At 44.5% G+C, this 27,648-nt stretch overlaps 1 protein-coding gene across 1 annotated transcript; it reads left to right on the plus strand.

The window, feature by feature from the left end:
• The first annotated feature begins 10,836 nt into the window (after window positions 1-10,836).
• LOC140214362 (uncharacterized) lies at window positions 10,837-26,275 on the plus strand. Its single transcript, XM_072285735.1, has 2 exons — window positions 10,837-11,492; window positions 25,717-26,275. Exons 1-2 carry the CDS (start codon window positions 10,837-10,839, stop codon window positions 26,273-26,275), a joined length of 1,215 nt encoding a protein of 404 aa, XP_072141836.1.
• The last annotated feature ends 1,373 nt before the right edge of the window (window positions 26,276-27,648 follow it).

Below are 27,648 nucleotides of genomic sequence, written 5' to 3' on the forward strand. Positions count from 1 at the left end.
CAGACACTGTGCTGCATTGTTCGCGTTTCTTGGTGCTGCAAATGCACTGTGTCCACTAATGGTGATGTTATAGGTGCACCTAGTCACTAAGCGGAATTAAACTGAAAGAACCCATGAATCTGCAAAGACTTGGAAGAATAAGTGCTGGTGCACATGTGGTCATGTGTGGTTTGCTAAGTAAAACGGCTCGTGTGCAATGTCTGCATTGTTATGTAGTCCATGACGCGATGACATGGTGCAGTTTGCTTTGCTAGAGCTAAACTGCCAACGTGATATGGAATTACATCATGCTTCAAAGAATGTGGTGGTCCGGCACGATCTGATCAATGGTCGATCCTTGTGATAGTTGCGAGGAATGCTTTCTTTTTCTGGGCGTACTATCATATAATTATCGTGCTTTGCTTTCTGTAAGCAAGTCCAGTTTCGAAGTTCCTAAAACAAGCGTCGAACAAATGCTGCTTGTAATCATGGTGTCATCAAAAAAGAAATGGTGCGTCAACTTGGAAGCAGCCCTATCAATGCCAACTGGAGCGTTGTTGCACGGTTGCCATCATCATCATCATCATCATTATCATCATCATCATCAGCCTGGTTACGCCCACTGCAGGGCAAAGGCCTCTCCCATATTTCTCCAACCACCCCGGTCATGTACTAATTGTGGCCATGCCGTCCCTGCAAACTTCTTAATCTCATCCGCCCACCTAACTTTCTGCCGCCCCCTGCTACGCTTCCCTTCCCTTGGAATCCAGTCCGTAACCCTTAATGACCATCGGTTATCTTCCCTCCTCATTACATGTCCTGCCCATGCCCATTTCTTTTTCTTGATTTCAACTAAGATGTCATTTACTCGCGTTTGTTCCCTCACCCAATCAGCTCTTTTCTTATCCCTTAACGTTACACCTATCATTCTTCTTTCGATAGCTCGTTGCGTCGTCCTCAATTTGAGTAGAACCCTTTTCGTAAGCCTCCAGGTTTCTGCCCCGTAGGTGAGTACTGGTAAGACACAGCTATTGTACACTTTTCTCTTGAGGGATAATGGCAACCTACTGTTCATGATCTGAGAATGCCTTCCAAACGCACCCCAGCCCATTCTTATTCTTCTGATTATTTCCGTCTCATGATCCGGATCCGCAGTCACTACCTGCCCTAAGTAGATGTATTCCCTTACGACTTCGAGTGCTTCGCTGCCTATTGTAAATTGCTGTTCTCTTCCGAGACTGTTAAACATTACTTTAGTTTTCTGCAGATTAATTTTTAGACCCACTCTTCTGCTTTGCCTCTCCAGGTCAGTGAGCATGCATTGCAATTGGTCCCCTGAGTTACTAAGCAAGGCAATATCATCAGCAAATCGCAAGTTACTAAGGTATTCTCCATTTACTTTTATCCTCATTTCTTCCCAATCCAGGTCTCTGAATACCTCCTGTAAGCACGCTGTGAATAGCATTGGAGAGATCGTATCTCCCTGCCTGACGCCTTTCTTTATTGGAATTTTGTTGCTTTCTTTATGGAGGACTACGGTGGGTGTGGAGCCGCTATAGATATCTTTCAGTATTTTTACATACGGCTCGTCTACACCCTGATTCCGTAATGCCTCCATGACTGCTGAGGTTTCGACAGAATCAAATGCTTTCTCGTAATCAATGAAAGCTATATATAAGGGTTGGTTATATTCCGCACATTTCTCTATCACCTGATTGATAGTGTGAATATGGTCTACTGTTGAGAAGCCTTTACGGAATCCTGCCTGGTCCTTTGCTTGACAGAAGTCTAAGGCGTTCCTGATTCTATTTGCGATTACTTTAGTAAATAGTTTGTAGGCAACGGACAGTAAGCTGATTGGTCTATAATTTTTCAAGTCTTTGGCGTCCCCTTTCTTATGGATTAGGATTATGTTAGCATTTTTCCAAGATTCCGGTACGCTCGACGTCATGAGGCATTGCGTATACAGGGTGGCCAGTTTCTCTAGAACAATCTGCCCGCCATCCTTCAACAAATCTGCTGTTACCTGATCCTCCCCAGCTGCCTTCCCCCTTTGCATATCTCCCAAGGCTTTCTTTACTTCTTCCGGCGTTACCTGTGGGATATCGAATTCCTCTAGACCATTTTCTCTTCCATTATCGTCGTGGGTGCCACTGGTACTGTATAAATCTCTATAGAACTCCTCAGCCACTTGAACTATCTCATCCATATTAGTAATGATATTGCCGGCTTTGTCTCTTAACGCATACATCTGATTCTTGCCAATTCCTAGTTTCTTTTTCACTGTTTTTAGGCTTCCTCCGTTCCTGAGAGCATGTTCAATTCTATCCATATTATACTTCCTTATGTCGGCTGTCTTACTCTTGTTGATTAACTTAGAAAGTTCTGCCAGTTCTATTCGAGCTGTAGGGCTAGAGGCTTTCATACATTGGCGTTTCTTGATCAGATCTTTTGTCTCCTGCGATAGTTTACTGGTATCCTGCCTAACGGCAACAGCAACAGCAACAGCAACAGCAATAGCAACAGCTAATCATGAAGACTCTCTCAGCTTGGTGGCATGATGAGCCATTAGCAGGGTTGCGGACAGGCCGCCATTGGAATATGAACCTGGCAACGTTTAACGCTAGAACGTTATCTAGTGAGGCGAGTCTAGCAGTGCTATTGGAAGAATTAGAGGGCAGAAAATGGGATATAATAGGGCTCAGTGAAGCTAGAATGCTAAAAGGAACATACACAGTGCTAAAAAGCGGGCACGTCGTGTGCTACCGCGGCTTAGCGGAGAAACGATAACTAGGAGTCGGATTTCTGATTAATAAGAATATAGGCAGTAACCTACAGGAATTCTATAGCATTAAAGAGAGGGTGGCTGGTCTTGTTGTGAAACTTAATAGTAGTTAAAAAATGAAGGTTGTACAGGTCTACGGCCTTACATCCAGTCGTGATTACCAGGAAGTCGAAAGCTTCTACGAAGACGGGGAATCGGCGTTGTGTAGAGTGAAAACAAGATACACTTTACTGATGGGCGACTTCAAAGCCTAGGCAAGAAGCAGGCTGATGACAAGGCAGTGGGGGAGTATGGCATAGGCACTAGTAATAGCAGGGGAGAGTTATTACTAGAGTTTGCGGAACAGAATAATATGCGGATAATGAATACCTTCTTCCGCAAGCGGGATAGCCGAAAGTTGACGTGGAGGAGCCCGAACGGCGAGACTAGAAATGAAACAGACTTCATAGTCTGCGCTATATGACCCTGACATCATACAATATGTGCACGTGCTCAGCAAGGTGCGCCGCAGTGACCATAGGATGGTAAGAACTCGAACTAGCCTAGACCTGACGAGGGAACGGAAGAAACTGGTACATAAGAAGCCGATCAATGAGTTAGCAGTAAGAGGGAAAATAAAGGAATTCCAGATCAAACTACAGAACAGGTATTCGGCTTTAACTCAGGCAGAGGACCTTAGTGTTGAAGCAATGAAGGACAATCTTGTGGGCATCATTAAGGAGTGTGCAATAGAAGTCGGCGGTAACTCCGTTAGACAGGATACCAGTAAGCTATGGCAGGAGACGAAAGATCTGATCAAGAAACGCCAATGTATGAAAGCCTCTAACCCTACAGCTAGAACAGAACTGGCAGAAGTTTCGAAGTTAATCAACACGCATAAGAAAGCTGACATAAGAAAGTATGATATGGATAGAATTGGACATGCCCTCAGGCATGTCCAATTGCAGTGAAGGAACTAGGAATTGGCAAGAATCAGATGTATGCGTTAAGAGACAAACCCGGCAATATCATTATTAATATGGATGAGATAGTTCAAGTGGTTGAGGAGTTTATAGATATTTATACAGTACCAGTGGCACGCACGACGATAATGGAAGAGAGAATATCCTAGAGGAATTCGAAATCCCACAGGTAACGCCGGAAGAAGTAAAGAAAGCCTTGGGAGCTATGCAAAGGGGGAAGGTAGCTGGGGAGGATCAGCTAACAGCAGATTTGTTAAAGGATGGTGGGCAAATTGGTCTAGAGAAACTGGCCACCCTGTATGCGCATTGCCTCATGACATCGAGCGTACCGGAATCTTGGAAGAACGCTAACATAATCCCAATCCATAAGAAACGGGACGCCAAATACTTGAAAAATTATAGACCGATCAGCTTACTGTCAGTTGCCTACAAACTATTTACTGAGGTAATCGGAAATAGAATCAGGAACACCTTAGACTTCTGTCAAGTAAAGGACCAGGCAGGATTCCGTAAAGGCTACTCAACAATAGATCATATTCACACTATCAATCAGGTGATAAGAGAAATGTGCGGGATATAACTTAACCCTTATAGGTAGCTTTCATTGATTACGAGAAGGCGTTTGATTCAGTCGAAACCTTAGCAGTCATGCAGACATTATGGAATCAGGGTGTAGACGAGCCGTATGTAAAAATAGTGAAATATATCTATAGCGGCTCCACAGCCACCGTAGTCCTCCATAAAGAAAGCAACAAAATCCCAATAAAGAAAGGCGTCAGGCAGGGAGATACGATCTCTCCAATGCTGTTCACAGCGTGTTTACAGGAAGTATTCAGACACTTGTATTGGGAAGAATTGAGGATAAGATTTGATCGAGAATTCCTTAGTAACTTGCGATTCGCTGACGATATTGCCTTGCTTAGTAACTCAGGGGACCAATTGCAATGCATGCTCACTGACCTGGAGAGGCAAAGCAGAAGAGTGGGTCTAAAAATTAATCTGCAGAAAACAACAGTAATGTTTAACAGTCTCGGAAGAGAACAGCAATTTACTATAGGTAGCGAGGCACCGGAAGTGGTAAGGGAATACATCTACTTAGGGCAGGCAGTGATGGCGGATCCGGATCATGGGACGGAAATAATGAGAAGAATAAGAATGGGCTGGGATGCGTTTTGCAGGGATTCCCAGATCATGAACAGCAGGTTGCCATTATTCCTCAAGAGAAAAGTGTATAATAGCTGTGCCTTACCAGTACTCACCTACGGGGCAGAAACCTGGAGGCTTAAGAAAAGGGTTCTACTTAAATTGAGGACGCAACGAGCTATGGAAAGAAGAATGATGGGTGTAACGTTAAGGAATAAGAAAAGAGCAGATTGGGTGAGGGAACAAACGCGAGTTAATGACATCTTAGTTGAAATCAAGAAATAGAAATGGGCATGGGCAGAACATGTAATGAGGAGGGAAGATAACCGATGGTCATTAAGGGTTACGGACTGGATTCCAACAGAAGGGAAGCGTAGCAGGGGGCGGCAGAAAGTTAGGTGGGCGGATGAGATTCAGAAGTTAGCAGGGACGACATAGCCACAATTAGTACATGACCGGGGTTGTTGGAGAAGTATGGGAGAGGCCTTTGCCCTTCAGTGAGCGTAACCAGGCAGGCTGATGATGATGATGATAATGATTGCAATGAAAAATTTGCCGGACCGGTTTCTTATTTCCTTTTCTTGCATTTGGTCTTGTGCGAGGAGTGCATTAACGAAAAGGCGGAACTTTGTGCTTTCGACAATCCATGATGTGGCGTTCTGCGATGGGAAAGACAAAGGATGGATCCGTGAACTCTCATGTTTCTGCACCATTATGGACTCTTTTTTTGTTGTCCACAGTGACATCACTCTTTTTTAAACACTTGCAGTGTGTTTTCAGCGTAATCATTTTGATACAGCATCATTTGATTATTGGAGATGCCGAAGCAGTGGTCTAAAAAAAGAAGAGCAGAAAAGCTACATAGTTTGGGTATCCACACAGTGATGATAATACCCCACCAATTGCACCGAATCCTGCTACATTTTAACAAAATATGAGAAATGTGCACCCATCCTGCACCGCAAGTGTTCCTTGAGTTTTTCAAAAGTGAAGCTCATCCTTAAGCACTGTTCCTGTGCTCCATCGAAAGGAGCATGGCAAATACCAGCAGCTGTGTTATAACTTTGCGGTGGACCAAGTGTAGCCTCCCCTATTGAGCCTGCATTGTACCACTGTTTTATCCTTGGATTGTTGCCTATTTTGAATGCCTTCCACCCCACCGAAGCTGGATGTCGAAGCTGAATGTTTTACGACGGTCCACAAGAGTAAGCGAGTTACTAGTGATCTTTGCTACAAGGTATTACAATCTACGAAATGCTACGTTTCAAGCCTTGCACGTAGCAACAACAAATTTGTCAGCACTTAGCACCCCTGCGAGTTATTAGGCAGAAATAATCAGATAGTAACCCCACCAAGGAAATTTACAAGCCCCTGTTTCAAAAATATTTGCCAAGTAAAGAACGAAAAGCAAAATATGCTAATCCTGATCCAATTCATCAGCAGAAAGTTTGGCTAGCTTGGAATACATATTGAGCCTTGCTGTTGAAATAAGCACAATATATTTTGCTCGCCCCATTTGGACATGGCGTAATCAACTTCCAAAGTTCGTTTGCATGTTCTCTGAAGTTGTCGCCAAAGCTTTGTGTCGTCCATCCAGTCAACGTCTAAGGTATCTCCCGAAACAGAGGTTTGCTAAGCTGCACTGGCGCCATACACACTTTTTGTAAATGCAGAGGTAGCTGAGGCAAGTAGTGGACGTTCCACCATGTGATCAAACTTGGCAGCGCCCATGGAATCGCTCTGAAAAGGGTCCATATGTTTTGTGGCCGCAAGATTCCATGTAAGCAAGAAAAGGTGCGAGGCGGGTGAGATCGAGAACAGTGTAGAGCTGCCTGTCTCGCAACACAACGATGGCGCACACAGTTTCTTTCTCTGGTGCCCTTCAAATCTCCGCTTAGTTTGTTGCACCCTACACTCTTAGCTGTCACCACCGATCCTATTGCGATAAGCATCTTCACCTATGTGTCTAAATCGCGTGGTGCGTAGTGCCATTGGTAGCAAACTATACACCTTTAGTAGGCGATATTGCAAATCTGGCATCGTTTCCTGCTGCAGGCGGTGTGATGTGACCACCACGTTTCACTTCGGTGGCATCAGGCGTCGCCCACCAGCTAGATTTCGTTTCGGTTTCCTGTCCCCCTCTGAAAACACCATGCACAAGGAAAACAACAAAATGCATCAGCGTCTCGTGCCGCAATGTTCAGCGCGACGCTTTGTATTACATAGTTGTCAACAAAAGTTGTCTCAAATTTTTTAAGTTGCTTAGGATCGTAATTTTCCCAGTTAGTATGTTTTTTCTCGTGGTTTTTTCCAAAACGTATGAACGAGGTTCTGGTGTATCTACATGTTGCGACTGTGCGATTTGCATCGAGCTGCAAGACAAGCAAAAGCGAACCACCTCCTTGGTGTTCATCATCATGGTATTTCAAGTATGCAGTATATCACTCAAGCCCAGCGCTGGGCAAAATTAAGTAAATTTTTCATCCCGCTGGTGCTATAAAAACAGTTAAATAATTTTTACCATTAAAGTTGCCAGTTTCAGACTTCCCGTGCAATAATTCTGATGTTCTTCCAAGAAATTCATAATTCTGGTTGGTGATTCAGTATGCTAATTTAGCATTGAAAGGTGAAAGTCACGACACAGACAAATCCTGCATGTGATGTAGGTCATCCTGTAGCACGCCTTCCTAGAACTCTGGCAGAGCTTATGGTAATTGCACTACTGCCCTCCATCAGCTGACATTTCCCCATATTAAGCTGTGTCAATTGTGGGGATGTTTGTGGGGATCGGTGTGGCTTTTTGTTTAGACCCCCACCTATGAATGTGAAATTATCCTACTGGGTGTCGAATTTGATATTTATCTTGGAACATAACTGTTTTTGAAGAATAAAAGAAAATTAGTTTTCTTCAATAGCATCACTCAAATTTTTAATGTAAACATATACATACCGTAAGTCATTACATAAAAAAAGACAGCATTTTTGTTTGCCATTCTGTTTGTTTGAAGGTTGTTTGCCAGAGTAGATAATCTACCTATGCAAGCAACTATTTGTATAGACAGCATTTGTTTTATCAAAGTTACCGATACTTAAAGGACTTGTATAATGTGAAGAAGAAAGCCTTGTGGGAACGCAAAATAAAAAAGAAACAATAAAAATAGCCAATTGTATTTAGAGAGGTAGAGAAAGTTTGCCTATCTCAGGCTGGCTGCATTATTAGCATAATTGTTATTCACAGAGTGGTCCATCTTAATACATTCATAGCGGCAAGATCGCGCTCAATGTCCTCATAACTTCTCCGAAGTCTGGTCGTAGCATGCTTAAGTGCTTCCATGCTTTTCTAAGCCACTGAAGTGGTTTTTAGGCTCATCTTAGGCACCAGCGCTTCGTCACTGTCTATCGTAAGCACTCCGATGAAGGGGTGGGTTATTTTTAGTGTTTTGATTGAGTTTATGAATGAGTGACCACTCACTGCTTTCTCGTAGCTTGCCCACTGTAAAAACTGATTATTATAGTTTGCAATTGCTTTCACAACCTGCTCTGATCGTCAGGTTTACTGCTATAAAATGCATTTCTAGCTGCTCCAATATGGCACGTGCCAGCACCAACACATTCCACAATACGTCGGAAGAGCTGGTGAAACCCTTTAGAATTAGCTAACTCGAGAGACTCAAGCTCACCAAGCCAGAAAACGACACCTAAGCCTGGGATACAGAGAAGACGAACAAACAAAGACAAGACAGGCAAGGAAGGAATATCATTGCAGATATGAAACAACATCAAAGTCACGGCACTAGCGTGCAATGTGGATACAGAGTATTCCCCAGGAAGAAAAACGGCAAGGATCAAGACGTTAACAAGATGTGCGAAGACAACGAAGATGTCGGCTATGTGGATGCCGAACCACAGAGAGGAAAGGAGGCGCACGCTGTCAATGATGAACGGCAGAGGAGAGCAGCTTGAGGCCCCCTCAATTGACACCTGGGACATGCACTCAGTCAAAGAGACAGCAGTCACCCTCTTGGGTGCAGGGGAAAGGAGAATGTAGTTGCGATGACGGATGCAAGAAACAGCTTAAACCAGGCAAGCGATTAGCCATGATGCAGTAAGATTTTACTTACACACTAAGTCTTGGACATTCGTTTGTGTTCCAGCGAAGAAACATAGATCTATGCTATGTACTGTATAACCCAGATGAAGAAAACAAGTTTGTAACATCCCGGTTAAGGTTTACAAATACAATGCGGGGCCTTTCTTAAAGGGTTTTCTTCTATCATTAATTGCTGCAGAAAGGCACATCCGAGGAACATGTATTCTCACAGGCTATACACATACAAAAACAGCATCTTTAGTATTGCATGTAACCCTGTTCTCGAAAATAAAAATGACAATGTTGTGGTCTGTATATTTTAATGCTTTTCCTCGCCCCAATGCATTCATTTATACTTCTTGGTTCTGTCCTCAGTGAAGGTTTAGAAGTCGTTTGGGACCAATGTGTTTCTACGTGTTCTTTACAAAGGGGCACAATATTTGCAAGGATGAAGAATCTGACCTCTCTGTGATGTGTAAAGTCAAACCTGTCTAAATGTCAAACATGTTTACATCGAAATATTCCTTATATCGAACCATTTCTTAAAACGCTGTTACAACTAGAAATTATTGCAAAAGATATAGTTACATAGAACAAATATGGCCACTACTGATGTACTGAATTTCAAGAAGCATAAGAATGCCCCAGAAGTTCGCTTCATGCGCGGTGGCCGGCGGTCTTCCAACACCACCAAAAAAAAAAATGGTTTAGCCCATCTGCGCAGCTCTACCGCCACAGTGAGATAGATACGGTCAAAGTAGCTCACTTTAATTCCACACAGGCAAGCCGCGGGTCGGCACTTCCCTACAAAAAGTTATCCAGGCCTGCACTGCTATGCTCCCTTCCACAGCTATTGTGGTCATATTATTATGTTGTCTTCACGCGTGTTTTCTTCGTTGTTGCATGATGTCTAGGTAAAGTGGCAGAATCTGCTGTTCACCATGAAGGTATAAATTGTCGAGTTGAATGCAGAGAAGCAAAATCTGCCATTGCTGCAGCATCTGGGCAAACATTAAGGAAATGATTCGAAACTGATTCTGTGCCGCCTTTTTTCGTGGTTTCTGTGACCGTTGTTGAAAGTGTTCTAACAAATGCAATGACTACTACATCTAAAGTTGAAAGTCAGGCTGCCACAATTCTGCCTGCTATTAAAAAGTCTCTAGCTCCCCTTGAAACCACCTGTGAAATCGCATGAGAAGGTACCATCCCGTTGCTCGACCTTCGACTTTTGTTCAGTAGGGCATACTTGCTCATTGAGGATGACAGACCAAGCTGGGTCAAATAATTTTTAAACTTTTCTCCAAGGGTCGCAGAAGCCTGCGAAAGTCTTCAAACACCCCACATTCATTCACTTTGTAATTTTTTGGCTTTCCAAAAAATAACTTTTGTTGGTCTTCACAAACAGGGTCATGAAGCATTCAGATGCAGAAATATTGGCTAAATAAAGAAGGGCCATTAGGAGTCCTTTGTTTCATCATACTTGAAATCACCCTCAAGATTTTAGAAATAAAAGAAAGAAAACGTCATTAAATTTAGCATCTGTGTTCTTTTTTTGGCATTTCATAATAACCTTTACTTACTTTTGTTTTATTTGTGCAGCATCGAGGCCTTCTATTTCTCCGTCAACTGGAACATGTGACAACTCAAACCAAGGATGCCTCCACCGACGTCACCTATGCGACAATGAGGCTGACGAAGCGTTTCATCTGGAAGCGCATGCCAGCGTCCATACTGGCAAGAAGCCATTTCAGTGCCCTTCATGCCATAGGAGCTTGTCAAACAGATCCAACTTAAAAGTTCACCTGCGCACCCACACTGGCGAGAAGCCATTTGAGAGCCCTTCATGCTCTCGGAGCTTCTCATGAAAGGCCATTCTTATGGAACACCTGCTCACCCACACAGGCGAGAAGCCATATCACTGCTCTTCATGCTCTCGGAGCTTCTCGGAAAAAGACAAGCTTATGAGACACCTGCGCGCTCACACAGGGGAGAAGCCATATCAGTGCCCTTCATGCTCTCGGAGCTTCTCAGGAAAGTGCACCCTTACGAGACACCTGCGCACCCACACAGGTGAAAAGCCATATCAGTGTCCTTCATGCTCTCAGAGCTTCTCGCAAGAGAACAACCTTATGAGACACCTGCGCATCCACACAAACAAGCCATTTCAGTGCCCTTCATGCTCTCGGAGCTTCTCAGAAAAGGCCAACCTTATGAAACACCTGCACACCCACACAGGCGAGAGGCCATTTCAGTGCCCTTCATGCTCTCGGAGATTTTCACGAGAGAGCCGCCTAAAAATGCACCTGCACAGTCACACAGGCGAGAAGCCATATCAGTGCCCTTCATGCTCTCGGAGGTTCTCACAAGAGAGCAACCTTACGAGACACCTGCACACCCATACAGGCGAGAAGCCATTTCAGTGCCCTTCATGCTCTCGTAGGTTCTCGTTGAAGAGTGCCATGAAGGTACACCAGCGCATTCACACAGGTGACCGGCCATACAGCTGCACCATCTGCTCCAAGTCTTTTACACGGTCTGATCACTTGCGCAGACATAAGAGAGCACAGCATTATGATATTGTAGGGTAGGCCAACAACTATGTTGAACTAGACTCCAAATTACAAATCTACTAACATGTAGCGTGTTACATAGTGTTCTTCTGCACCATGTAGCGCAAATGTCTTGATGTGCTTTTAAAGGAAACCTGGAACACTTTTTACAGATTAGCATATTTGCTCTAGATCTTTTCTCAGCATGTCAGAAAGAATAGAGCAGAAGAAATAATGAAAACTGGTGCACGCAAAGCCGTTTTAGCCTACTTTATAGCCTACATTACAGATATCTGAATGATCTGCTTTCTAAGCTCTTTGCGTGCCATTTTATCCCAGTATTCTCTTCTGGTATATGTGAACTTGTTCTTCTAGGTCAATTCGTGTGTTTGTTGCATCTAGGTTCCGGTTTACGTGCGTGGTTCATGCTGGACATTCTTTTGATCTTACTGTATTCACGCCTGTTTGGTATTTCTTTTTTTCGACTGGGTTCTTAAGAGCAATTGATTGTTCAATAAGTTAGCTTTCCACTGTTTGTTTTATCAGAGCACAAAATAAAACCATTTGTTTAATGAGTATTCATTGTCTGTTCTTGCTATTTTAATACTTGAAAGACAGCATGCAATATAGAGATGTTAGGATTTTATTCTATCAGGGCCTGCAAGAGAAGTTGAGTGACGGCAGTTGGAAGTAAATTATTAGCATAAAAGGCACTTATTATAACTAATATACACAAGGAATTTACGTCTTGAGTCAAATGTCAGGTGCCTCATGCCTAATTCATTCCTACATTTTATTTCAGGAAATGTGTCAGCATTTGTGTAAGCACCGGTGTGACATAAATCTGTTGAAATATTTATATAAAATTTACATTCGAATCAAGCATACAAAGAGACTTGTACTGTATCATACGTTTGTATGCAGAAGGCAAGAAATTGGGCCAATCATGTTTTTTGACATTTGAAAAAATTCTTTACGAATTGCAGTTTTTCCACTCTCTTGTGAAGGAATTTCCTTACCAACAAAATTGTTCACAGGAAATGTTCTCAAGATAATAAATCCAAGAAGTGTTTTAAATTGATCAAGTTAGTGTGAATATTTGTTGCTTCGATTGGCTACTTCATAAACACAAGTATTTTCTAGTAGCCTTCGAACACTTTAAGCATTACCTGTGCAACCGCGTTCATACCCGTGGCCATAGCATAGGCTTAAAATATGATAATGTGATTAATAGAGGGTGTATAAATTGCTAAGGGAGCTACACTTTCCTAGCTATACAGGGATTATTTGCTATGTGCTAAAAAATTCCTCATTCGTTCCTTATGCTCTAATTGTGCTTTTAGTAAACAGTGCTTCATAAAAGTGCAGGGGAATGACAGGAACTTGCCAATGTTATCAACAGCCGGATGTGTCATTGTTTTATACATAATTTGATAATAGCTCTTGATATCTTGAAAACTATTTGAGACGTATTCTACGTTCGACTTGTTTCGCTTCGACGCTATTCCATCCGCACTCCATTTAATCTAAAAAGCTAATTTTGTGCACCACTAATTTAGATTTATATTCAGAAACAATGTATCGACATATAATAGGTAAACATGCATGACAATATCTTTCTTTCTGGCAAGTTCCACTCCTATGGATTACCTCCAGATCCACTCAGCCATTTCGGTGACATGCACAGCGTCAGGCTTTGGCACATTACAGCCACAGAAGAGGCACCTGTGCCAACACATGTCCATTTCAGTGGAGGTTTTTTCAAAGTTTCATTGTAACTTGTGAACCCAATAACATTTATCTATCCACACAGTTCAGCCATGTAGGTTTCTATCTATTACGTAAAGTCTGAACTGGGAATATGCATATATATGCAGCAGGGTTGCCAGATTGGGCTAATAATAGCCAAATTGGGCTACTTTTTATCCGAGTTTGCGTTAGAATTTTCTTTTTGGCTATATGACTATTTTTGGGCTGCATCTTTTTCCTATAAAAAAAAGAAGTAAAAATAGTTAAGCACAACTGAAAAGCACGCTGGAATCAAAACGCAGATGATAGCAGGTTAAAGAAATTGAATGCGTCTGCTACAAGATCAAAATTTGCAAATGATATGTTAGAGATCACGTATGCATGTCAAAGAGTCAAGGGCTGTGGCCTTTTGATAATTTTAATGAAGAAAGCTGGCTTCAGGAAACACGTCTCCATCCGTGAACTAACGCTACCCGCGTGCGCCAGGGAACATAGACTGTTGCTGTCTCCACGTGTGAGCTTTCGCCGTTCTACATTTTAAGCATGAGATGCTCTTAGCTCCTATTGACGGTGCGCCACAGGTGACCTCGGCGCCTGAAAGGAGGGAGAACACCGGGCTGAACCTAACTGAAATTTGCCGAATTTTCTGCCTGCCGCATGGAGCCTACGTGGCAATTCGCTCGGATCCTTCCTGCCCAAATTGCGCCTGCTACAACGCCAACGTAGAAGATATCCTCTTCCGTTGCGCCACAGCCACCACAGCCATCCATTCCCTAAACAACTCCAAACCCCCCTCCTGTCTTTGCTATCGCTACCCGTATCAAATGCCGCCGTTGAACGAGTGTTCAGCTAGGCCTCGCTCATTAAAACCGATCTTTGAAATAGAATGTCGAACGAGACATTGGTAGCGCTCCTGCATGTGAAGTTTGACCTGGCCAGGGATGGAGGCTGCCCCGCAGGGGCGTCTGCGCAAGCAGGCGTTTGGTGTGTTGCGACACCACGGACCCGAGCACACGAGGGTTGGCCCCTCCCGCGTGTAGCCGTGCGCGGCTTAGCCGTGTCTGGGGAAAAGGGGATCCTGGAGGTTGAGCCGATGCTGGGTGTTTGGACCTTTAAGGCCCCCCGGCGGAGGCAACACACCTCTTCGGCCTCGGCTTCACATAGACGGCACCTCCAGGCTGACCCACCAGGAGGAAATCGGCAGTCGCCTTTTCCTGTCTCTCTCTTCCTGCAACCTTTGTCTTTCCCTTACTTTCCACCTTTCCTGTCTCCTTCTCTCTTCTATTTACTTCCTTCTTCTTGGTGGCAAGGGTTAACCCTGTGTGGCTATCCAACCTTGGGTACACCATATTTGGTTATAGTGGCGGCGTACGACTGGCGTCGTGCAGAATTGTATGCAAGCTCTGCCGCGTTCCCTCGTTGGGCTCCGTGGTGGGCGGTCGGCGCTGTTGCCGAATTTTTATACATTTTCATGGAAACTTCTTTCCCCAAACTTCCTGATCGCCCTCAGAAACGAGGGCGCACCGAAGATGTCTTTAAGTTTTTTGGCAATCGTACACAGAACTTTCCCCGCTTTCATGTCATCCACTCTGATAAGCCTGAGAAGACAGTAAGAATGATCTCGCCTTTCGTTGTCTCGAATAGTTTGACGGAAGTATTCGGTCCCGGATACAAAGCATCGAAAATGGCTAGCGGTGATCTTCTCCTAGAGCTCCGCGATCAGAAACAATATGAAAAACTGTCCAAACTTGTATCTTTTGGGGGTGTTCCACTCACAGTGACCCCACACCGTACCATGAATACTACCCGTGGCGTTGTATCGGATGCTGATCTGCTAGAATTGTCTGAAGCTGAACTACTAGAGGGTTGGAATGATCAGAACGTGATCAATGTTAAGAGAATTAAAATAAGACGTGACGGAAAAGAAATCAATACCATGCACCTAATACTTACATTTGGCTCAAGCAACCTACCCGACACTATCGAGACAGGGTATGTGAAAATCCGAGTGAGACCGTACATTCCAAATCCCCTACGATGCTTTAAGTGCCAGCGATTCGGCCACAGCTCACAGAACTGCCGAGGCCACCAGATATGTGCAAAATGTAGTTCCCATGACCATGCCTCTGAAACGTGCGAAAATGCTCCACACTGCGTGAACTGTGATGGCGAGCATGCCGCATACTCGCGGTCATGCCCGTCTTGGAAGAAAGAAAAAGAAATAGTCACTATCAAAGTAAAAGAAAACATATCATTCAAAGAGCCACGCAGGCGGGTTGCATACCTTCCTAAGGCTAGTTTTGCCGAAGTGGCGCGTCAGGGGGCAGCGCCACAACGGTCTCCGGCGGCTGTCCGACCCACACCCAGTGAGGCGGCAGTGACGCCATCCGCCCCCCCGGCGGCCGCAGCTGACGCTGCTACGCCAACACAGCAGTCGGGGCCATCGACCTCGAAGGTGGGCGCAGCCGAGGCTGCCCCAGCCTCCCCGGCCCCTTCCAGCGCTGGCAACAGCCGGCGCAGCCAAATCCCTCAGGGAGCCCCATCGACCTCCAGGCTGGTGGGCGCAGGGGTCTTGCCCTCCAAGGTGGGACCCTCGCTGGTAACTTCTCGCTCGCAAGAGCACGTGTCCGGCGCCTCACTAGAGGCAATGGACACTACACCTACCCTCAAGGCGCAACAAGCGCCTAAGGAGCGGCGAGGCTCCCTCGAGCGCTTCAGAAAAAGCAAAACCCCGGTTACAGGGCCTCGAAATAGCTCTGTAATCTAAGGCATAACTTCTATTTCCGTACACACAGCACCAAATTAACTTCATTATGGACACGCTAATTATGCAGTGGAATGTCAGAGGTCTCCTCAGAAACCTTGATGATGTTCAAAAACTTCTCTACGAACTCACTCCAAAAGTGATGTGTGTACAGGAAAACCATCTTAAATCTAAACACACTAACTTTCTTAGTCATTATGTTATTTTTCGTAAAGATCGTGATGATGCCATCGCATCATCTGGTGGTGTAGCAATTATACTCGACAAAGGTATAGCGTGCCAACATCTACAACTACAAACGCCCCTAGAGGCAGTGGCCGTTCGAGCCATACTTCTAAACAATCTTATTACCATCTGCTCTCTGTACATACCCCCGCATTATCAGCTCCATAAACATGAATTCCACACATTAATAGATCAATTACCTCAACCCTATTTGGTTCTAGGAGATTTAAATGCACACAGCAACCTATGGGGTGACTCTCATTGCGATGTGCGAGGTCGACTGATTGAACAGTTTCTCTTTTCTTCTGGTGCATGTCTTTTGAATAGTAAGGCACTTACATATTATAATACTGCACATAAAACCTATTCCTCTATAGACCTCAGTATTGCATCTCCCACCCTTTTACCTGATCTTAAATGGAATGTTATTAGAAATCCGTACGGGAGCGACCATTTCCCGATAGTTCTGTCTACACCGAAGATGAATGAATGTTTCCCACAGTTTCCTCGGTGGAAAACTGATTCAGCCAACTGGGAACAGTTCCAAAAATGGCTGTGGCTTAGCTAAGGTTAAGCCCAGGATGCGAAGCATACTATCCTTTATTTTAGTTGTTGAACCACTGTTTAGCCTGGTGAACTGCTGTTGCTTGGCTATATTTGGTTCGGCTAGACGAAGAAACAACTCATGCGTTACTCTGCTTCGCCTTCAAGAGTGGAACACGACAGCGTTCCCGTCGACCCGCCAAAGGGTGTAAGACAATGGGCTACGGCGCAGCGACTACGCGCCCCGCATTGGACGCGGTGAGCGTCGAGCAACGCAGCGTTCGGCGCGGCAACGAAATGTGCGCCTGAGCAAGCGACGCACGCCCGAGCCTTAGAAACAGCTCGTTTCTAAGGCAACACCGCATTCAATAGAGGCGCTTTTGTACCGCTTTGAAGCATCGTATTCGTGGCTCAGTGGTAGCGTCTCCGTCTCACACTCCGGAGACCCTGGTTCGATTCCCACCCAGCCCATCTTGCAAGAGTTGAGCCAAAGCCACCTAGAAACAGTCTCTGTAGCACGCCGCAACCTTCGCTTCTCATTCCAATGAGCAGCTCTGTCTCCAGGAGGCATCTCACCTCGTGAGTGTCTAGCAGAGGCAAGCGCAGCTGCTTACATAACGCCGCGACGCCGCGTGCGACGGCGCGAGTTGGAGCCCCGTTTCTCCTCTGTCGTGACGTCACGGTGTCACGTGGTATTGAAGGCGACACCGCCGCGTCTGAGGAGCTGGGTTGAGCTCTCGTAATATGCTTCGCATAAAAATTACTCTCATATCGTGGGCTGACATCTGTGCTCTAAGCCTGGAAGCTGCGGTTGAATACTTCACTTTTTTTCTGATAGATGCCGCTACCAAATGTATCCGAGAAACAAAGGGGTCATCTAACAAGCGCCATGTTCCGTGGTGGAACGAGGAGTGTCGTAACGCGCGTAAAAAGCAGAACAAAGCATGGGGGCTGCTCCGCGATTCTCCGACGGCAGAAAACCTTGTTAATTTCAAGCATGTCAAATCTCAGGGAAGGAGAACGCGCCGACAAGCTAGAAGAGAGAGTTGGCAAAAATATATATCAGGAATTAACTCTTAAACGGATGAGACAAAGGTCTAGAATAGAGTGCACAGAATAAAAGGTCGGCAACCTTACTCGCTACCTTTAGTAAATACACAGGGAAATAGCATGGAAGACCAGGTGAACTTTCTAGGCGCACATTTTGAACGCATATCCATTTCGTCGCACTACTCTGACACATTTCATACACACAAAACACGAATAGAACGGCAGCAATTAGTACGAAAAAGTGCAAAATGTGAGGTATTCAATAGACCATTTGGCATAGCAGAGCTTCAAGCAGCACTAAACGGCTGCAACAAATCTGCCCCAGGCTCTGACCGCATAATATATGAAATGTTAAAGCACCTGCCATCTGAAACACAAAGAACTCTTCTTTTCCTTTACAATGGTATATGGTCTTCCGGCCAGATTCCCTCTGTCTGGAAAGAGGCCATTATAATTCCCATTCTGAAACAGGGTAAGGACCCCTCCTTGGCAAACAGTTATAGGCCGATAGCGTTGACAAGCTGCCTGTGCAAACTCTTTGAAAAGACTGTGAATAAACGCTTGCTCCACTATCTGGAAACCAACAAAATATTAGACCCATACCAATGCGGTTTCAGGGAAGGTAGGTCGACGACAGACCAGCTTGTCCACATGGAAATGTACATCCGTGAAGCCTTTATCCACAAACAGCTTGTCGTATCTGTATTCCTTGATATGGAAAAGGCGTATGACACTACGTGGCGCTTCGGGATCCTTCGGGATCTTTCTGGAATGGGTATACGTGGCAACTTGCTGACCATTATTGAGAACTACCTGTCTGACAGAACGTTTCGTGTTAGAGTTGGCAATGTGCAGTCACGATCATTCGCACAAGATACAGGTGTACCGCAGGGTGGAGTGCTGAGCTGTACGCTCTTTATTGTGAAAATGAACTCCTTACATACCATCATACCTCGCACACTCTTTTACTCGGTTTATGTAGACGATGTACAGATAGCTTTTAGATCATGCAATCTTAGCATCTGCGAGAAACAGCTACAGCTTGGCCTAAACAAACTCTCAAAGTGGTCAGAAGAAAATGGTTTTAAATTTAACCCTCAGAAAAGCACATGTGTCCTCTTCTCAAACAAGAGAGGCATATCACCAGGACCCACTATTCATCTTAATGGACAACGACTCTCGGTCAGCCTTGAACACAAATTTTTAGGTATTATCTTGGACACAAAACTTAATTTTATTCCGCACTTGAAATATCTCAAAGAGAAGTGTCTGAAGACAATGAACCTCCTGAAGCTACTTTCTCGAACAAACTGGGGCAGTGACAGGAGGTGCTTGCTGAGCCCATATAGGAGCCTTGTACGATCACGCCTCGACTATGGAGCTGTGGTGTACCAATCCGCATCGGATAGTGCTCTCAGAACTCTCGACCCAGTCCACAATCTAGGCATACGGCTGGCAACAGGCGCATTTAGGACAAGTCCTGTGGAAAGTCTGTATGTGGAGGCGAACGAATGGTCGCTACATCTGCGCAGAACGTATCTAACCTTCTCCTACTTTTTAAAATGTAAATCAAATAACGAACATCCGTGTTATTCAACTGTACATGACTTATCTTCTGCAAGACTTTACCATAACCGTCCATCTGTTCGACCTCCTCTATCTGTGCGCTTAGAACAACTGGCTCATGAAACTGCTATTCAACATCGAGAAACAGTCCTAATGACTCCCACTAACATTGCACCACCTTGGGAATGGCAGAATATCCAATGTGATATGTTTTTCGTCGCATTAACAAAACATGCGCCTGAGGTACACATACATTCACATTTCCTCGAACTCCAGGCGAAGTGCTCCTGCGCGGAGTTTTATACAGACGCTTCAAAGTCTACTTATGGTGTAGCCTATGCAGCTCTCGGACCGTCATTCTCAACGTCCGGTGCACTAAATCCAAACACCAGCATTTTCACAGCGGAGGCATACGCGATCCTCTCTGCTGTGAAACATATAAAACAAACAGGCATAATAAAGGCTGTCATATTCACAGATTCATTAAGCGTTGTTAATGGCATATCAAATCTACGAAAACACAACAACCCTATCCTTAATCAAGTCTACAACCTTCTATGCTCAGCCTACATGTCGCACCAAACAATTGTTCTTTGTTGGGTGCCTGGCCATAGAGGCCTAGAGGGCAACGTAGCTGCTGACGAAAGGGCTACATCTGTAGCTTTTTGTGATGAAGACCTCAATATACCTGTACCCTACACAGATCTTAAGCCTTTCTTACAATATAAGCTACGGAAATATTGGCAAAGGCAATGGGACACTCAGGTATCCAACAAACTGCACCTAATCAAACCAAAGATAGGCAACTGGATCTCTGAGAAAAAAACAAGACACCAGGAAGATACTGCTCTGTAGATTAAGAATTGGGCATACCTATAGCACTCATTCGTATATTCTTACTGGAACTGACCCTCCAACATGCACTAGGTGTGGCAGTAGACTTACAGTCCTTCATGTTCTCGTTCAGTGCCCATTATTAGAAATGGAGAGAAAAAAGTTCTTCCCTTTCTTATACCATCATAATGTACCTTTACACCCAGTCTTCTTTTTAGGCAATGAACCTCTATTTAATTTTAAATTAGTTCTCAAGTTCTTAGAAGAAACAAATACCATAGACATTATTTGGCCAGGCTATTTGTAGCACAGCCTCTGCCTAGAGGCTGTAGCTGCAATGAAATCACTTATAGAGCACATGCCTCGCAGCCCTTACGCTGAAGGGCTCCGCAGAGGCACTGGTGCTGCTATAAATTAACATGTCTTAGTATCTAATCCTTCACAACGTACTTTTACAACCATAGGACTCAGTTTTCATTGCATTATTTTAATGGATGCATATTTTACACCATTTACAGCGAATTTTTTAGGCCAATATACAGCCACTCGATTACCGCCATATTCATCGATACTCATTGCCATTCATCACCAAATGTCATGGCGCTCTTTGGCCATTTATGGCCCTTGCGCCAAAAAACAATATCCATCATCAGGGATGGAGGCTGCTGCAAGGATTTTAAACCGGGCGAAGAATTTTTGTCCCCTTTCAGCTCTGACATTTTGAACGGACCAAGCAGTTCCACTTGTCAATTAGCTCGTGATTCTCAACCATAGCATACTTTCTATGTCTATGTATCTTACTAGATTTTGTACCAACCGCCATTTATTGTGTTCGACTTGTCTTGAATTTTTTTTTTCCATATAGCGCATTGTGCGATGTTAAGCGAAATTATCATGAGCTGTAAGTAATAATACTGAACGCCTGAATGCATGCCATTGCTTAGCATGTTTATTGCACAGTGCTATTCTTGTGTTCTTTTCGTGATTTTTTGGTGCTCCGTGAAAAGTAAAACAGTGCACTGGCAATGAAGACTGCATTTGCCTTATCATAAATTTGCCTGCATGTCTGCGTTTCTGCACTTGCGCTTGTGCAGCATCTGTTTCCCGTGCCGCATGGCCTCCGTGACAATGCGCGCAGAGGTCTTGCGTGATCATGTGTGGAAAAACTAATATGACGCTTTCGGCGTCCTACGTTTTAAGCATCAGGTGCTTTTAGCTCCCATTGACGGTGCGCCGCGGGTGACCTCGACGCAAGAATGGAGGGAGAACACTGGGCTGCGGAAAGTAATTCAATATGCTTAAGAAATGACTTCACAAAAAGACAAAGCTTTTTGGCTACTGTTGGGCTACCCAAAAGTTCCGCTTTTGTCTACATTTTGGCTACTGCGGAGGCCAGTTTGGCTATCTGTGGTCGGAGCAATCTGGCAACCCTGATGTGCAGCATGCTGCATGACATTCTTTTGCGCAAGCGTTACCGTATGCTCGGATATGTTGAGCTGCCGAGGTAACTCATAGCATGTTTCAGCATAATGTGACAAACTGTTTCATTGTGTTTTAACAATGTAATGAAGCAATTGAAAACATTGATATGACCTGACACATGATACTGACGTCACCATTCCACAATCAAGTAGAGTACCAGTTATGTAGGCACATATTGTGGAATTAAATTTCCTCGACCAGAAAAGACAAGAGAACTACGCAGTTTCCTTGGCATCGCTTGATATTTTCGCCAATTTATATGCGACTTCGCCTCTATAGCGGCTCCTTTATAGTATTATTAACTAACAAGTTCTCTAGTTATATAATACAATATAGTTTAGACCAGGTGTGTTGAAGGTTGCAGAGACATTTTTGGTAATCAGATTGCAGCAACTATTTCAGTGACTATGACCATGTGATGTTCCTTGATGTAATCGCTAAATCGTGAAGTATTTGTTTATTTGCTATGCCTACAAGAGACTCCTGCGTACACAAAATACTCCTTAGAGATAAGTTGTGAAATACTCTTAAGAAATAAGTTGCGCCCGTTTGTGGCGCGACTCTATCAAGCCACCATTGACTCCTTACTGTGAAGGTCCCTTTCATGTGGTTTCATGTTCAGACAAAACCTTGAATATTGACATTCACGGCAGAGACAGTGTCATTCGACTAGATAAAGCCCACCTATCTTGAACATTAACTCTTCATTCCTTCAGCCATTCACACCTAAGCCTCCGGCATTCTACAGGGGAGCCCTTGTAGCGACCATCCGTCACTAAGCAGTGCCTCGCCGTGTGTGTCAGTGCCCCTTGCTCCAGAAATCCAGTGTGCCTCTCTGTGCAGGTCATTGCCCCCTGCTGTTTCTTGTAACCAGAGTGGCTGCCCGACAGGGACTCCACCACAGCCACACGGAAAACCTATGTTTACTCTTGAATAAAACCAGTCGACTCTTCGTTCTCAAGCTGTCAAAACATCCTTGCCTCCACTAAACTGAGCTCTCAACAATGTCGTCAGGCAATCAGCAGCATGAATTGAGCATCTGAGGTGCATGCCAGCAATCACTTCAGTCGACCTGTATGCATCTTGAGGTGACTGCTGGCCATACACTTGTTTTGGTCCTCTTCCGTCGATAGCGGCTTCAGGTTTTTTGCACAGTGTTTGCAGACTGTAGTGGCCGACGGGACTGCTCCTGTACCGCCAGTTTTTCCGAGTAGATAGTTGTTCTTGTGCTGCACTCTTGTTGCAATGTGCTACAATCATATGCACCTTCGCAGATGCGAAAGTCAAGCCTTTTCCTTTTGCGAAATGAGACAGTGGTGAGAAAATCAATTGCCTTTGCAATGAATATAATCTCCTGTCATCAGAGATTTCATGCATGGTGCTCACGAAACAAATTCCACCACAGTGTCTTCAAGTTCACTCTCAAAAGTGTAGCCATGGCACAACAAAGCTTCCAGTGAAAATCAACAGTTGCACTGTTTTGTTTCTATTCACAGAATGCAGTGTAACACGCCTCAAAAGGGACGTCTGGGCGAGTTGGTAAGCCATATTTGAAACAGAACAGCGTGGTTTTGACGGGGACAAGGAGGGAGAAACGACACGGACTGTTCTGTTTCAAACATGGCTTGCCAACACGCCCAAACGTCCGTTTTAACGAGTTTCATTTCTAGTACAACATTCCTGCTTTACGGTTCTGCCCATTTTATCACATTATTTTCAAATACAATTATAAAGTCGAGCCCTGACATGTTATTTTTGCACTCTGTGCAGTGTTTATATGTGCTTGCACAAAGTTTTCAAAGCTGACATGTTTGCCACAGTAATGCCAAAAATGAGAATGCTGTCTCCATTTTTGACAACTACAAACAAGAAACGTTTATTTTGTTTCACAGTACACTTGGCAAGAAAAAGAAGAATGTACCAAAGGTATCTTCCGATACCTGGCCAAGGCCCAACCGTTCCTTGGTAATTCAGGTGCATGCAGTTGCAGCATAAGAATTGGAAAATGGTTTGCAAAATATTTACTAGCGCTAAGTGAAATTCCAATATGTTCTTTTTCGTGGCATAATATGTTCTCCGACCAATTTTTCAGACACCCAATTTTTTTTGTGTCTCCCCGAATATTTGGGCACTGCCGTGGTACCGCCACGCACACCATAGAGTCATTGTACAAGAACTACCAAAATTTCATGTTTCAGGTTCTGTTAAATTTTTTCCGCCTGGGAAAGAAACCTCACGAAATATGAAAAATTGTATGTAACTGCGCTCTCACCCACATTATAAAGCAGCGCCTTCAAGTAAGCTGATTGAAAGCAACTGCACGCCTGTCGCAAACCTGAAGAGAACCTATCGCCTTCACAATGGTACACAAGAAGCATGTTTTGAATTTCACAGCTATTCGTTCCTCGCAATTCTATGGCACATTTATTATCCGTCTCTCAAGGCTGACTGATCACATTGATAACAAAAGCCCCTTGATAAGACGGCCGAAGCACCGCTCTGACCATGTGTGGAACGCGAAAAGCAATGGAATAAGCATAAAATGTTTAAGAATCCTGGCTCTGCTCGCACCGCAACGAAAGAGTGCGCGCGCAGCTATAGCTGTAGATGAGTCGGCTGCTGAAAGTTATCGTCGTGATAGGCGACAGTCATTGCTCCAGCAGTTCACGTCCGGAGACACATTTAAATGCGATAAAACTGGATTGTTTTATTGAATGAATTATGGAGTTTTACGTGCCATAACCACTTTCTGATTATGAGGCACGCCATAGTGGAGGACTCAGGAAATTTTCACCACCTGGGGTTCTTTAACGTGCGCCTAAATCTAAGTACACGGGTGTTTTCTCATTTCTCCCCCACCGAAATGCGGCCGCCGTGGCCGGCATTCGATCCCGCGACCTCGTGCTCAGCAGCCCAACACGGCTTGTTTTATAAGTTGCTACCTGAAGAACCCCTCGCGTTCACTAGGGACCCTCGCCACCTTGCAAGGAACAGCTGACCTTTCCCCTCGGCAACAATAGTCTGGAAACTGAAAAGTTTCCGATGCTTGTTATCAGTAAATCAAAGAATTTGAGTTGTTTTGAGAGAGCGCGTGTTCAAGTGCTGTATGAAGCAACAAGAAAATGTGGATAATGCAGCATCTATCCTAAGAGCGCATCCAGAAGCTGAGGAGGAATTTGGAGTGCCAAGGACACAGTTCTAAAAACAATAGGCAACTGCGTTGCGCATAGCCATGTCAAGGACCTCAAAACTATACAAGTGGAATTCTTGCTGCCAAGCGCAACATCACTCCTGCAGCCAATGGACCAAGGGATTATCTGGACTCAAGCAGCTCCATTGGTCATGTGTACTTTCTCTTGTGGCGGTATGTGTGGACAGGGGCAAAACTACAACATTGACTTTATCTCTGCAGTCAGCATGCCTCTGGATGCATGGAGGCCCTGACTGAGAACACAGTCTGGGGCCACGCAAGTTTCACGATCCAAGATATGAAATGCCATCGTCATGCAATGATTGCAGCTCTAGCAACCTGATCTGTAGAGTTCACCTACTGACCTCATCGAGCATTTGCTTATGGAAATTACACTGCAGGAGTTCACCAACGCTGCCGAAGAGGTCTAGTTATTTGCTGTATACTCACTAATGACAAAATAGGTTGTCAGGTGCTGTAAGATGAGTTGTACTCCTGCACTGAGGAGCCAACGACTGTTGCCAACCAGCTCTGAGCTGACGCGAGCCTTGACAGAAAAATTGCAACAGCGCGAACACATGCATTCACGAAGTAACAAGGACGAGACACAAGCGGTGACTGTCAACTGAATTTTATTGACGAAAGACGGATACCTTATACAAGGGGAAATGCAGACGTGATGGGGGAAGGGAGTGATACAATCGGGGAAAATGACATTGCGCATCGATGAGCGAACGTGCCGGCAGTCAACGGAAACAGACGCAGAAAACCAAGAAAACTAAAAAAAAACTAGAAAAAATTCTAGAAAAAGGCGGGGGATACTAACATTTCAATGCCCTTCATGCCCTCAGAGCTTCTCACAAAAGGCCAGCATGAAATCCCACCTGCGCACCCACACAGGTAGCAAGCCATATCAGTGCCCTTCATGCTCTCACAGCTTCTCGCGAAAGTACCGCCTGAACGAACACCTGCGCGCCCACACAACTGAGAAGCCATTTCAGTGCCCTTCATGCCTTCGGAGCTTCTCACAAAAGGCCGTCCTGAAATCCCACCTGCGCACCCACACAGGCGAGAAACCTTATCAGTGCCCTTCATGCTCTCGGGCCTTCTCGCAAAAGTTCCGCCTGAATGACCACCTGCACACCCACACAGGTGAAAAGCCATTTCAGTGCCCTTCATGCCTTAAGAGCGTCTCACAAAAGGCCAGCATCAAGTCCCATCTGTGCAGCCACACAGGCGAGAAACCATATCAGTACACTTCATGCTCTCAGAGCCTCTCACGAAAGAACCGCCTGAATGAACACACGCACACCCACACAGGTGAAAACATATCAGTGCCCTTTATGCCTTCCGAGCTCGTGTAAAAGTGCAATGAAGGTACACCAGCGCATTCATACAGGTGACCGGCCATACAGTTGCACTGTCTGCTCCATATCCTTTGTGCAGTCTCGTAGTTTGAGCAGACATAAGTGGAGAGCACAGAACCTTGATTCTAGGGTGAGTCAACAACTATGTTGAATTAGAGTTTGAATTCAAGAGCTATGGACGTGTATCATGTTGCCTAGTGTTCTAATGCATCAGATAGCACAAATGTCTGGATGTGGTCTTATACGGCCCCTGAAACACTTTTTTCAAGTCCCCATATTTGTTCTAGGTCTTTTCTCAGTAGGTCATAAAACATAGAGCTAAAGAAATTATGAAAATTGACCCATGTCAGGCCTTTACAACTGAGAAAAACATAAAGATACAGTTAAACTTCAATAGAATGAAGACGGTAAAATCAGCAGTTTACTTTGTAATATTGTCGCTTTTCATATTCGAAAAGTAATCATTGTTGATCCCGATCTCAAAAATTACTGTTTGCATGCCCCTATAAACTATGTATGTTCGTTGTAATAATTATTACACTACAGATGTCTGAATTATCTACTTTCTAAGCTCTGTGTTTTTCCCCAGGATTCTCTTTTGGTACATAACTGGCTCATTTGGACCAATTCGTGTATTTGTTGGCTCTAGGTTCTGGTTTACGTGGTTCATCCCGGAGATACTTTTGATCTTATTCTATTCATACTTCTTTTTTTTTTGCAATTGAGTACTGTTTTAGAGCAATTGATTGTTTATAAGTTAGTACTCACGTACGGGGCAGAAACCTGGAGGCTTACGAAAAGGGTTCTATTTAAGGTGAGGACGACGCAACCAGCTATGGAAAGAAGATTGATAGGTGTAACGTTAAGGGATAAGAAAAGAGCAGATTGGGTGAGAGAACAAACTCGAGTTAATGAGATCTTAGTTGAAATCAGGAAAAATAAATGGGCATGGGCAGGACATGTAATGAGGAGGGAAGATAACCGATGCTCATTAAGGGTTACGGACTGGATTCCAAGGGACGGGAAGCGTGGCAGGGGCCGGCAGAAGATTAGGTGGGCGGATGAGATTAAGAAGTTTGCAGGGACGACATGGCCACAATTAGTACATGACCGGGGTAGTTGGAGAAGTATTGGGGAGGCCTTTGCCCTGCAGTGGACGCAACGTGGCTGATAATCATAATGATGAGGATGATGAAGTTAGCTTTCCGCTGTGTTTCATCGGAGCACCAAATAAAATCCTGTGTTAAATGAGAATTCATTGTCTCTCCTTTGTATCTGAGTACCTGAATGACAGCATGCTATATTTTTTCCATTTTAATTATTATTATACTGTCAGCCTCATTTGGGCTATAGCAGGGGTGGACAGGAGC

The sequence above is a fragment of the Dermacentor andersoni genome, unplaced genomic scaffold (genome assembly GCF_023375885.2).
Source record: "Dermacentor andersoni unplaced genomic scaffold, qqDerAnde1_hic_scaffold ctg00000039.1, whole genome shotgun sequence".
In the NCBI taxonomy this organism is placed as follows: domain Eukaryota; kingdom Metazoa; phylum Arthropoda; class Arachnida; order Ixodida; family Ixodidae; genus Dermacentor; species Dermacentor andersoni.